General features: G+C 36.6%; 1 protein-coding gene across 1 annotated transcript in view; it reads right to left on the reverse strand.

Moving 5' to 3' along the window:
- Positions 1–12,282, reverse strand: part of LOC150083111 (nuclear distribution protein nudE-like 1-A) — a 246,800-nt gene that overhangs the window by 223,376 nt on the left and 11,142 nt on the right. Inside the window, exon 2 of the mRNA XM_090378392.1 lies at positions 8,366–8,473. Within this exon, the coding sequence (XP_090234518.1) occupies positions 8,366–8,448 (83 nt within the window). The 5' untranslated portion in view covers positions 8,449–8,473. The remainder of the gene's footprint in view (positions 1–8,365; positions 8,474–12,282) is intronic.

The following is a 12,282-nucleotide window of genomic DNA, read 5'->3' on the forward strand; positions in this document are numbered from 1 at the left end:
CCATATCCAAAAATTTCATTACTTCATACAGCACATCACCCCCACTTTTTCTTACTATCGAATACACCATGAATTGTCAAACTAATAGAGTAAGCTTATGTGCGAAAAGATCTAAACCTCCCAAACACTTCCGAGTTCATTTCACAAATATACGTGGGCTCAATTCTAATCTCAACGATGTCCATTTCCACTTGCAGCCTGCCAAATCCCGTGTACTTTTTCTGACAGAATCTCAGTTATCAGTTGATTTGACCACTGCTCATCTCAGTTGCCCAAATTACTCGCTGTATGATTCCTTTCACCTCAAAGGTGGTGCTCGCGCATATGTCCATTCCGATATTCCCAGTCAGAGATTTGGTAATTTGGAATTTCCTCGTTTCAATCTTCTCTGGCTTAAAATCTATCTCTGTGTCATCAAATTCGTCTGTTGTCTCTATCGTTCTCCTAACTACACTAATCACTTGGAGCACTTTGACTTCCTCTCTTTGCAACTTGACTGACTTTGTCCAGTCCAACTTTACTAACAGTGAGGTAATTTTCCTTGTTGATTTTAATGTTCACAACTCCAGCTGGCTTCCATTTTCTAGCCACACCGACCCAGCTGGTCGAGATGCTGAAGCTTTTGCAATTAAACACGCTTGGTCTTTTTCTCACAAACAACACTTCTAAGTACACGGTTGAAGTGAGTGGTCCTTTAGGCACATCAGATCACAACTTGGTGATTATCTCTTCTACAATGGAGCCTTTATTTCGTGGCTATTCCCAACCTCGCATTGTTTGGCATTACAAGAATGCAAAATGGGATGACCTGCTAGATTTCTTTTCTTCTTTTTCTTGGCCGGATTACTGTTTCAAAACTTCTGATGTCACCGTTTGCTCAGATCGTGTCAGTTAAATTATTCTTGCAGGAATGGAATCCTTTATTCCACACTCCACTTTAAAATCTCATCCTTTATCTAAACCTAGGTTTTCCAATTAATGTGCTAAAACTGTTAAAGAGAAGAACATTGCATATCGTAATTGGCTTGTTTCCAAATCTTCAGACTCATTTTCTGCCTACACCAAGCTCGCAACAATTGTAAAGCATTTTTATTAATCAGTCCAAACTAGATTTTGAACAGGCTAAGAGCAGAAAACTTGCTTCTTGCCCTAATGGTAGCCGAGCATTCTGGTCTCTTGCCAAAGCTAGTGACCGCAACTTTTGCCCTTCTCTGCTCCCACTTCTGTCAAAACCAGATGGTTCTGTTGTCACTTCAGCCAAGGATAAAGCTGACCTGCTGGCATTCTATTTTTCTTCCAATTCCTATATCAATGATCTTGGTAAAACACCTCCCACCTTTTCCAGCACACTCCATTCAATGCCTCCTGTGATCTTCTGTCAAAAGGATGTCAGAAGGATTTTGATGAATCTTGATGCTAAGAAAGCTCCAGGTCTTAATGGTATTTCTCCACTTGTTCTCAAAACCTGTGCTCCTGAAATTACTCCTGTTCTTTGCCACCTTTTTTCACTTTCTTATTCGAAAGGTGTTTTTCCTCCTGCTTGGAAATTTGCTCATATCCAACCAGTTCCTAAAAAGGGTGACAAGTCTCTCCCATCCAGTTATCATCCCATTGCAATTACTTCTACTCTTTTTAAAGTAATGAAGAAATCAATTAACCACCAACTCTTAAACTACCTAGAAACCTTTCGTCTGATCAATGATCGCCAGTATGGTTTTCGTCAGTGTCGATCCACTGGAGATATTCTGGCTTATGTTACCTATTTATGGGCAAATTTAATGGGAAAGTTCGGGGAAAACAAGCAATTGCTCTTGATATCTCAAAGGCTTTCAATCGTGTTTGGCATAAAGGTTTCCTAAACTAGCTTCCATCTTATGGTTTGCCAACTGTTTTTTGCAATTGGTTATCCAGTTTTCTCTCTGATCGCTCACTGAGGGTGATGGTAGATGGCTCTCTAACTTTTCCACTAATGCTGGTGTCCCCCAAGGGGTTCAGTTCTTTTTCCCACTCTTTTCCTCTTGTATATTAATGATCTTCTTCCATCGACAGGAAATCCTATCCATAGGATTTCCTGTCGACATAGGATATCGACAGGATATCCTATCCATTTTGCCGATGATAGCACGTTGCATTCCACCCACTTTCCATTTTGAGAAACCTTGCCCTGCTCAATCATCTTCGACTCTTGAATATCCGCTACCAATTCTTTAAATGCTGATCTCCAGGTAATTTTCCAGTGGGGCAAAGACAACTTAGTTGATTTCAATCCTTCTAAAACTCAGTCTTGTCTTATATCTCGCAAAGAAGATTCTTCTGCTCCTATGCTTATCTTTGGTGCCACTCCAATTTCTAGGCCAAATGATATTTCTCTTTTGGGGATTACCCTGACTTTTAATCTCTCTTGGCTCAAGCACATTACAAATTAATCTCTTACTTGGCATAAGCAACTAAAAAACTTAGTTTTCTCTTTCCCTCTCGGCATTACTTTTCTTCCAAACAGCTGTTCACTCTGTACGAATCGCAAATCCGCCCTACCATGGAATATTTTTCCCACATTTCTGGGGTGGTGCCCAGAAAACCTCTCTCAGGCTTCTAGATTCCATTCAGAAGAGGGCAGTTAGATTAATTAATGACTCCTCTTAAACAGAGTCTCTCCACTCGCTGTCTCATAGATGTACTGTTTCTGCTGCATGCCTTTTCTACAGATACTTCCATGGGCACTGTTCTTCTGAATTGGCTTCTATAATTCCTGCTCTCTTTTTCAAAACATTCTGAACATGTGCCAGCATCAGCCAACATCCATTTACTCTCCAACTTCAAATTCAGAGAACCAACTTTTCATCTTTCTCGTATATTCATTCAACTGCTCTTTTCTGGAACAACCCTCCTTCGTACGTATTTCCTGAAAATTACAGTGTACAGAAGTTCAAGTCTAATGTCAACAAATATCTTCTTTCGTCTTCTCAACCTCCAAGCCAAGCACGGTACTAATTACTATAGGTTCTAATACCTCTTGTGTTTGGGATTTTCATAAAAAAAAAAAAAAAAAAACCCCTTCGAAGGCATCCACCCCATCCTTCAAGCTCTCGTATAGGCCCATAACAGTGCTGAGTTGGCGCCTGATTTTTTCACACTCCTTACATCGCACATACACAAAGACATTCCCCTTGGCAATATCATGTCCAGTTCCTGTTTCAAGTGTCTCCCCCACCCCCAAATAATCTTGATATTCAGTAGAATTTTGCCTATTGTTAGTTATTTGATAATCCAAAAAGTTATCTGGAAATTACCAAAAAGTGTTGGATTCTATTTTCTCTTTTTCACCAAGAAATTTGATGCGGATTTATAGTCTTTTATTACAGGTCTGTGTGTGTTATTATGGATATATATTTTATTTCATCTATTTAATTTTACAGTTATATTTGTCCATTCTGCCAGTATGGTGGTGGGAAGGAGAGCAGCTCTGCACGGACAAAGTTTTTACAGCTCCAGCTAATAGAAGTTTTTCTTAAATTATTGCCATTAATTGGCATATTAATTTATTTTTTAGAAGTAGCTTTATATTCCTAATTACGATCCTCTGTTTAATTTTGAATTTAGATAGAGATTTTTGGGATTATTATTTAGCATCAGTAAAACTTGTACTCTTCGGATACTTGCTGCCGTTGTAGATCATTGTAGATCCATACAAAACAGCATAATGTATATCTCGAACTTGATAGCGTTAGGTGTAACATAAAACTAGATAGTGTAATACGTAGCACTGTATTAAGAATCTGTTAGCTTAGTATAGTATTCGCAATTAATCAATTAAATTTATAAATCTTATTAATATTTCATCCTTAGAAACTCTTTACAACATTAACCTACTACTTAATAAAGAAGTCGAATAGGATGCCTACATATTTAAATGGAAATCATGCCCCAGACTAGAGCAGCAAAAGCAACGTGCACAAAGTAGTGAAAGTGCTGTGGTTTGGGGGAAAACCGAAGGGGAGGGATTCTCCAACGTATCACAGTCTAAAAAAAATGTGGAAAATGTGACATTTTGCCGACTGTTCTTGAACAGGACATGATCTACCATGGAGGATATCTTTGTGTGTACTAGGTGCAGAGAATGTGAAATTAGGTGCCAACTCAGCGTTCTGATGGGCATTTTGAGAGTTTGAAGACACAAGTAGATGTCTTCAAAGGAATTAAAATGGGAGGGGGGGGATCAAGCTCCCAGCTGTCCAACTCAATGCCAGAGCTCATTCTCGTGCACCAGGCAGCACAACGGAAATTTTCAGGGCAGAATGTGCTGGTCCCACAGAAGCTAGTTATTGTCGGTGACTTAACTGTCAGGCAAACGGCAAATAAATTGTGCAAAAAGGATAGGTGGAATAGGACCAGGGTATGTCTGCCAGGGGCAAGAGTTGATGATGTTCTAGAACAGATATCTTTTAAGGGCACAAAATGTGATATCGTTGTACATGTTGGCACTAATGACATTAAATGGAAGAGATCTGCAGATTTACTTACCAAGTACAGGTCAACGTCGAAAAAAAGTCACAAGTTAGGGTTAAATTTGAAAGTGTCTACAATCCAGCCCAGACACGATAGGATGGAGTATATGCTGAGAGCCTTGTCAATCAATTCGGCTCTGGAGAGATTGTGCAAGGCTCATGAGATAGAATTTTTTTCAGCGTGGTCTATGCTTGTTATACAATAGGATAATGAGATGATTATCCTATTGTATAAACAACAGGCTTTTGCCACATTTGAATACTGCACAGGTTTGAAAAACCTCATTTCAGGAATGACAGAGATATATTGCAGAATGCAGAAAAGGGTAACAAGATTGGTAGGGAGCAAGAAGAGAAAAAAAAAAAAAGTATTCTTACCAAGAAAGACTTGAGTTCTGTAAATTTCAATGACCGGGAATTAGGCACTTGCTTGGAAAATCTAACTGAAGTGTTTAACTCTTTAAATAGTTTGAGTAAGCTAAATAACAATCATATATTTACTCTTTCTCAGCATAGTGCACAAACATTTGAACTGAAAAGGGATGGTTGCAGGATAGGTGTTTTGAAAATATTTGTTGTAAGTCACAGAGTCACTAACTGTTTTAATAAACTTCACACTCTAGCGTGGAAGAAGAAATTTGGAATAAATTTAAAGAAGTAGAGAACAAATTATTTGGAGGGATGATGAGCAAATCAATTTTTTTTTTTTTTTTTTTTTTTGCTGATACAGTATCAGCTTGCTTTCTTGCATCATTTTGTGAATAATGATATAGATTTGTTTAACTCCACTTTGTGAACAGAGGGTTAGGTAAAATAAGATGCAACTGCAGAAGAGTTAGCACATGACATAATACATGACATAATGCAAAAGACACAAATCTCTGACTGGATATTCTTGGCTCTCTTATAATAACAAGGCAGGAATGCAAAATCTGATGACTGATTAGGCTAACTCATCATCATCATCATCATCAGCCATTTTCAATCCACTGCAGGATGAAGGCCTCTCCAGCAATTTTCCAGTTCCTTCTGTTTTGAGAACTGGCCATCCATTTACTACCCAAAAACTCATGAATTTCATCTATCCATCTCCGCCTTTGTCTTCCAGGTTTTCTTCTAGCTCCTCTTGGATACCATTCTGTTATTTTCTTAGTCCATCTGTCATCATGTCTTTGAGCTATGTGTCCTGCCCAAGACCATTTTAGTTCTTTTGTTTTGATAAGAATGTCCTTTACTTGAGTTTGCTGCCCAATCCATGTATTTCTCTTCTTATCTAACAGTCTGATTCCCAATATAATTCGTTCCATTCTTCGCTGTGTAGTTCTCAGCTTCTCTTCCATTCTTTTTGTGAGTGCCCAAGTTTCACTTCCATAAGTCATGGTGGGGAATATGCATTGGTTCATTATTTTACGTTTTAAACAAACTGGGATATTGCTCTTCAGTATGTGACTATATTTCCTGAATGCTATCCATCCAAAATTTATTCTTCTCTTGACTTCCAGCCATTTATCATTATTACAGCTAATAACTTGTCCCAGATAAGTATATGACTCACCTTTTCAATTACTGCTCCTTCAATCATTATTTCCCTTTCTGTGGCATACTTGTTCATCATTACTTTTGTTTTAGCCATATTCATCTTTAGTCCAAAATCCTTACTAACTGTGCATAACTGATTAAGATTTTCCTCTAATTCTTTGGGATCGTGGCTTATGACCACAATGTCATCTGCAAATCGTAAATGGTTTAGGTACTCTCCGTTCACATTAGACTGGTCACAGAAAGGAGCCAATCTTCTGAAAGCTTCCTCAAGGGCAGCAGTAAACAGGTTTGGAGATATTGTGTCTCCTTGTCGAACTCCTTTCTTGATTTTAAATTTCCTACTGTCTTTGTCTAGTCTAATAAAGGAGGTAGCACTCTCATATATTTTCTTCAAAATCATAATATATGGGATATCTAAGCCTTGTCTTTCCAGTGCCCAAAACATTGCCTTATGCTGTATGGAGTCAAATGCCTTTTCATAATCCACAAATGCCAGGCATAACGGTGTTTTATATTCATTTGCTTTCGCCATTAGCTGTGATATTACGTGGAGGATCCATAGTTGAGAATCCTGTCCTAAACCCAGCTTGCTCTTTCGGTTCATTGTCATCAAGTATTCTTTCTAATCTGTTAGTAATGACCCTTGTCAACAACAACTTATAAATGTGGGATAACAAGTTAATTGGTCTATAATTTCCAATTTATCTCCTTTCTTATGCAGCAAAACTATGATTGCATTATTCCACTGCTTAGGCGTCACACCTTTTCTAATGCACTTTGTGAAGAGCCTTGCCAGTTTTTGTGTTATGTCTCTTCCTCCCAATTTTAACAACTCTACAGTAACTTCATCTTCCCCCGGGGCTTTCTGATTCTTCATTTTTTTCAATGCATGTTCTACCTCATCAGGAAGAATATCGGGTATGTCATATGTGTTGCAACTTTGTAATCCATCTTCCCCACTGCTGTTATTATTCCCCTGCTCCTTGTATAATTCTCTATAGTAGTCTTCTGCTATTTGAATTATGCCTTCTCTGCTGTTTATAAGTGCACCATCGCTATTCTTCAGTTTTAGTATCACTTTGTAATCCATCTTCCCCACTGCTGGTATTATTCCCCTTCTCCTTGTATAATTCTCTATAGTAGTCTTCTGCTATTTGAATTATGCCTTCTCTGCTGTTTATAAGTGCACCATCGCTATTCTTCAGTTTTAGTATCATTTGTCTTTCTGTATTACTGCTCATGGCTGCTGATTTAAATCCTTTGTTTTCCCTTAATGCTTGTTCTACTTTTCTTGTATTAAATCTTCTTATGTCCTCTCTGAGTCTCTTTCTAATGGCTTTGCATAACTCAGTATACTCAATTTTCTCCCTGTCAGTTTTTTTCTTGCTCTTCATTTGTCGTCTTCGGTTCATCACGACAAGTGTTTCTTGACTAATTTTTTCTTCTTTGGATTTCTTTTTCCCTATAGGTTTCTTGGGCTTTATCACTTTCAGAAAGTTGTAATATTCCTCGTCGATATTTTGGTCCTCAGCAGTCTGCAGAAGCTCAAACTTGTTTTTAAGTTCCAGTACATACTGCTTTTTCTCCTCTGTTATCTCAAAGACCTTTGTATTATTTACTCGAGTCAGTTTTTTCCTTTCCTACATCTATATCAAGTGTACACCTTACCATTCTGTGATCACTTCCAACATTTACTCTATTCAAGGTAAATGTTGGAAATGTTTTACTTCCTCTCAATTGCAACACTATTGTTGCAATTGGGAGGAAGTAAAATGCTGATTTTCAAACCATTTTAAGTAAAAGATGGAGAACAACAGAACATAAATGCAAGAGAAATATAGGTAAACAAGCCCAAATAGAATTTAAAAAAATAACCATATTTGAAAATATAAATAATGGATACGTGGAAGTCAATCAAAACTAACATCTTAAAAAATGAATAGCATGATATCTGGTACACAAAAAAAAATTAATTATAAAGAAAGATTGTTAAATTTGTTTTAAGTTAGTGGACACCACTCAGAACAGCATGTCATTATGGTAAATTGTGCAGAAGCAAGTTCACTATACACAATTTGATATTTTTAAATAATGCTGAAAGTGGATTAGAAATAATACCAAATTACAGTATAGCAAATGGTTGCTGCAATCAGAACTTTTTTTCAGCCAGACAAAAATCATCAACTCTCGGATGAAACTAAACTAAAAAAAAAAAAAAAAAAAAAAAAAAAACCCCTTATGAAATAAAACATCTCTGTACTATCAAAGTGTGGTTGTTGCAGAAAAAAAAAAAAAAAAAAATATTAATTATTACTTACTTTTTCTTATAGTCTAGAGCCAAATTTTTAAAAAAATCTCTTTCTTCTTCTACTGTTGCAAATTTGGGAGAACTTTCTTCCATTTGAATAAATTAATGGCAAAATTATCTGCAAATAAATTGTAATAAAAAATGTTACACACTGTTAATAAAACAAAGTTCAAATCACCCAGCCTAAATACCGGAATAGCAAGATTATTATGGATACAAATGTATTCTTAACATACACATTTTCTTGAAATTCATACAAATAGTAGTTAAAGCTGAAAATGCTATATACTAAGGGCAAGGTCCACTTGCCCCTAGTATAGTTTTCCAAGCATCGGGTTTTTAGTTTTAGTTATTCTATAATTTACACCCCCCCCCCCAAATAACCACATGGGAGATAAATTTCTATAATTTCTGTTCTCATATATATATTTTTTTGTTATCTTATTTTTCAAAATTTTGCTTCCTCCAAAAAGGCAAATTTTGCTCCCTCCAAATAAGGAAACAAGTATCTTGATAAGCTTTGTGTATTTCTGTAGGCAAATTCCAAACATTCTTTGATTCTATTGCAATGTAATGTAAAATATGTATATTGGTAATTTCTGAATCCTTAAATATCCACATTGCAATCTTATAATTTTTAAATTATGTTATAATTGTATATAAGACCTAATAGTTATCATTATAATGTAAAAAAGGCAACAATTCTTTATTTTAATAAACACACACACACACAAAATACAATGCTCAATAATACTCTTATATTGCTTTAATTGTCAGGTGAGTAGTCATTCTTTAGTTTGTTATGGGTGCATGACCTTCACTGTCATGGAGTGAACTGTTCTTCAAAGTACATACTAATTATTGTGGCAGTGGAAGCAAATGTTTCTGCTACTTTCAGACAAAGAAGCCTACTAAAATGATGCTTTCAAAATATCAGTAGTGTTTATAAAGTGTTGAAGTTACAGTGACAGCCTATCAAAGAAGTGGCTGACCAAGTGTAACTGTTATAACAGATGCAAATGTCACACAAAGTAGAATTGCTAAAGGAAAACAGAAGACTACCGCTTCAAGAATTAGTGGCAAAATTGAGTGTTTCCTCAGAATGATGCCAAATATAATCAGTTGGCATTAAAAATCCTTTTAAAGTCATTTGACATGGCTTTAAAAAATTAAAAGAAACAAAAGCAGAGTGAAATTTGTTTATTTTTCTCCACTTGTTATTTTAATCTGTAATTGTGACACATTATGTATGACATATGATCCAGAGAGAAAGCAGCAATCGAGTATTTGGAGACATAAAAAATCTGGCACCACAAACTTTTCTATATTCACAATCAGTCAAAAATAAAATAGTTCTTTTGTTAGCATAGGAATATGATGCAAGAAAGCAAGCTTATACAGCAGCATCCAAAAAAAAAAAAAAAAAAAACCGTCCCATTTCATCCATCCATTCACTCCAAATATTTGTCTAGTTTTTCCTTTAACTTATTTAACCTACACTACAACAGATGGAAGTATGTTCCTACTATCAGAAATATCCTACTATCAGAAAGGCAGATATGAAGTTCTCTGAGCAGTGCAGACGGGCTGCAAGAGTAGCTCATGGAGTATTGTCAATGATATACAGGAATTTTTCCAGCAGGGATAAGGAGGTAATTATTCCATTGTATAAGGCAATGGTCAGGCCACACCTAGAGTACTGTATACAGGTCTGGAGGCCTCATTTCAAGAAGGATGTAGAGCTGCTGGAACGAGTACAGAGAAGGGCAACAAGATTAGTGAATGGAACAAAGGGGTGCTCTTACGAAGAAAGGCTTAAGTTTTGCAAATTACAGTGTCTGGAGACTAGGCACCAGCGAGGTGATCTGATAGAGGTGTATAAAGCCTTGAATGGTTTAAGCATGCTCAATGCTGATGGGATTCTTCCTCTAGCTCAGAAAAATCACCTGAGAGGGCATAAATTCAAATTGAGGAAAGACAGATGTAGGATAGACGTGAGGAAATTTGCCTTTAGCCAGCGGGTGGTTGGTTGGTGGAACAGACTTCCATCCCTTGTGGTGGAGGTTGATAGCCTAAATAAGTTTAAGGCTCAGCTGGACAGGTATTTGGAACGAACAGAGGGGTGAAGTGGAAGTGGGGTGTTTTTTTTTTTTTTTTGGCTGATGCTGCATAAGCTTGCTTTCTTGCATCAAATGCCTCTACTAATGCTAATGCTATCAACCATCCGCTGGCTAAAGGCAAATTTCCACACATCTATTCTACAATTGTCTTTCCTCAATTTGAATTTATGCCCCCTCAGGTGAATAATCTGAGCAAGAGGAAGCATCCCATTAGCATTGAGCTTGCTCAATCCATTCAAGACCTTATACACCTCAATTAGATCACCTCGCAGGTGCCTAATCCCCAGAAGTGGCAATTTACAGAACTTAAGCCTTTCTTGGTAAGATCAACCCCCTTTGTTCCACTCACTAATCTCGTTGCCCTTCTCTGTACTCGTTCCAGCAGCTTTACAACTTTTCTAAAATGAGGCCTCCAGATCTGTATACATACTCAAGGTGTGGCTTGACCATTGCTTTATACAAGGGGATAACCACCTTGCTAGAAACATTCCAGTATATCATTGACAAGACACCAGTTTCCAGTTTGTTATAAATATTCCACTATAACATTTTATGCACCCAATAAATAATTTCTCTAAATTAGCATGTTAAAAACCAATTATCAGGTTCTTGTAAACACGGCACAGTGAATAAGCAGGTGGATTACAAATCAACTTATATTGTGAGAGGCTTCTCGAATAATAATAGTCTATTGTTCTCCGGTAGCTCCTCCATTCATTCCTATTTAATTTTATTATTAAGTAGTGTGCTATCATCAGAAAAACTTTGGAAAGGATTTGTGTCAGTGGAAAGTTATTAATATACAAGAGGAAAAAAAATTGGCATAAGAACTGAATCCTTGGGAACAGTAGCATCAGTGGAGAAATTAGCATTAGTTGAGGCATATGATGCAAGAAAGCAAACTTATTCAACCCCTTCCTTCTAGAGTTTACATAAGTAAAGTGTTATTTTTCTTCCAGTTTGTTAATTTGCCAATGATTTTTTGTAATCAGTGTTTGCTTCGCTAACCTCCTTTGTGACTTGATTACAGGCTAGCTTATATCTGCCATAGTGTTCTGTGTCACCTAATAATTTATATGCATTGCATGCATTTTTCTTCTCTGCCATGAGCCTCATTAGTTCATCTGACATCCATTTAGGTCTATACCCGGAACAGCATTTCTTAGTTGGTATGAAAAGCTTGGTAGCTTCCGAGATTAATTCCTTGAAGGTTTCCCATTTAGAATTCAATGTTTTTAACATCATCAGTTGATCCCACTGTATAGAATTTAAATACTGTCTGAGACCACTGTAGTCGCATTTACAGAATCAAAAACCCTTCCCTTTACTCTCGATGGTAGTTATATCTGTAAGTAAATCCCACATCAGTACACTGATCACTGTTACCTATTATCTGCAAATTCTTAATGCATGAATAATCACTGCTGATAATCAGATCAAGAATATAACCTCCCCTGGTAGTACAATTATTGCAAGCTTTTAGTATAGGCAGAAAGCTGGAGATCCGGACACAAGCTAATTTCAATATCCTACATTCTTATCTTGAACAGTCCTTATTGGAGAACCAAGGTTTTGAAAAAGAATAAGATTTTTGGGTAAAATATGGAATAAAGTATTTCGTCCCATTCAACAATAATTTCTCAACGTGATATAATGAAACATTGGGATCAATAGATTTAATGCAGTAATCAAATTAAGGAAAAGGAGAACAGAAATCACAAAGGTCATCCCATTTCATATTCCTGTAATGCAAAAGAGAGAGAGAAAGAAGGAGATTCAGTGGATAACATCATCAGAGGAGACTGGG

The sequence above is a fragment of the Mastigoproctus giganteus genome, chromosome 7 (genome assembly GCF_048544385.1).
Source record: "Mastigoproctus giganteus isolate SK-2022 chromosome 7, ASM4854438v1, whole genome shotgun sequence".
Classification (NCBI taxonomy): Eukaryota; Metazoa; Arthropoda; class Arachnida; order Uropygi; family Thelyphonidae; genus Mastigoproctus; species Mastigoproctus giganteus.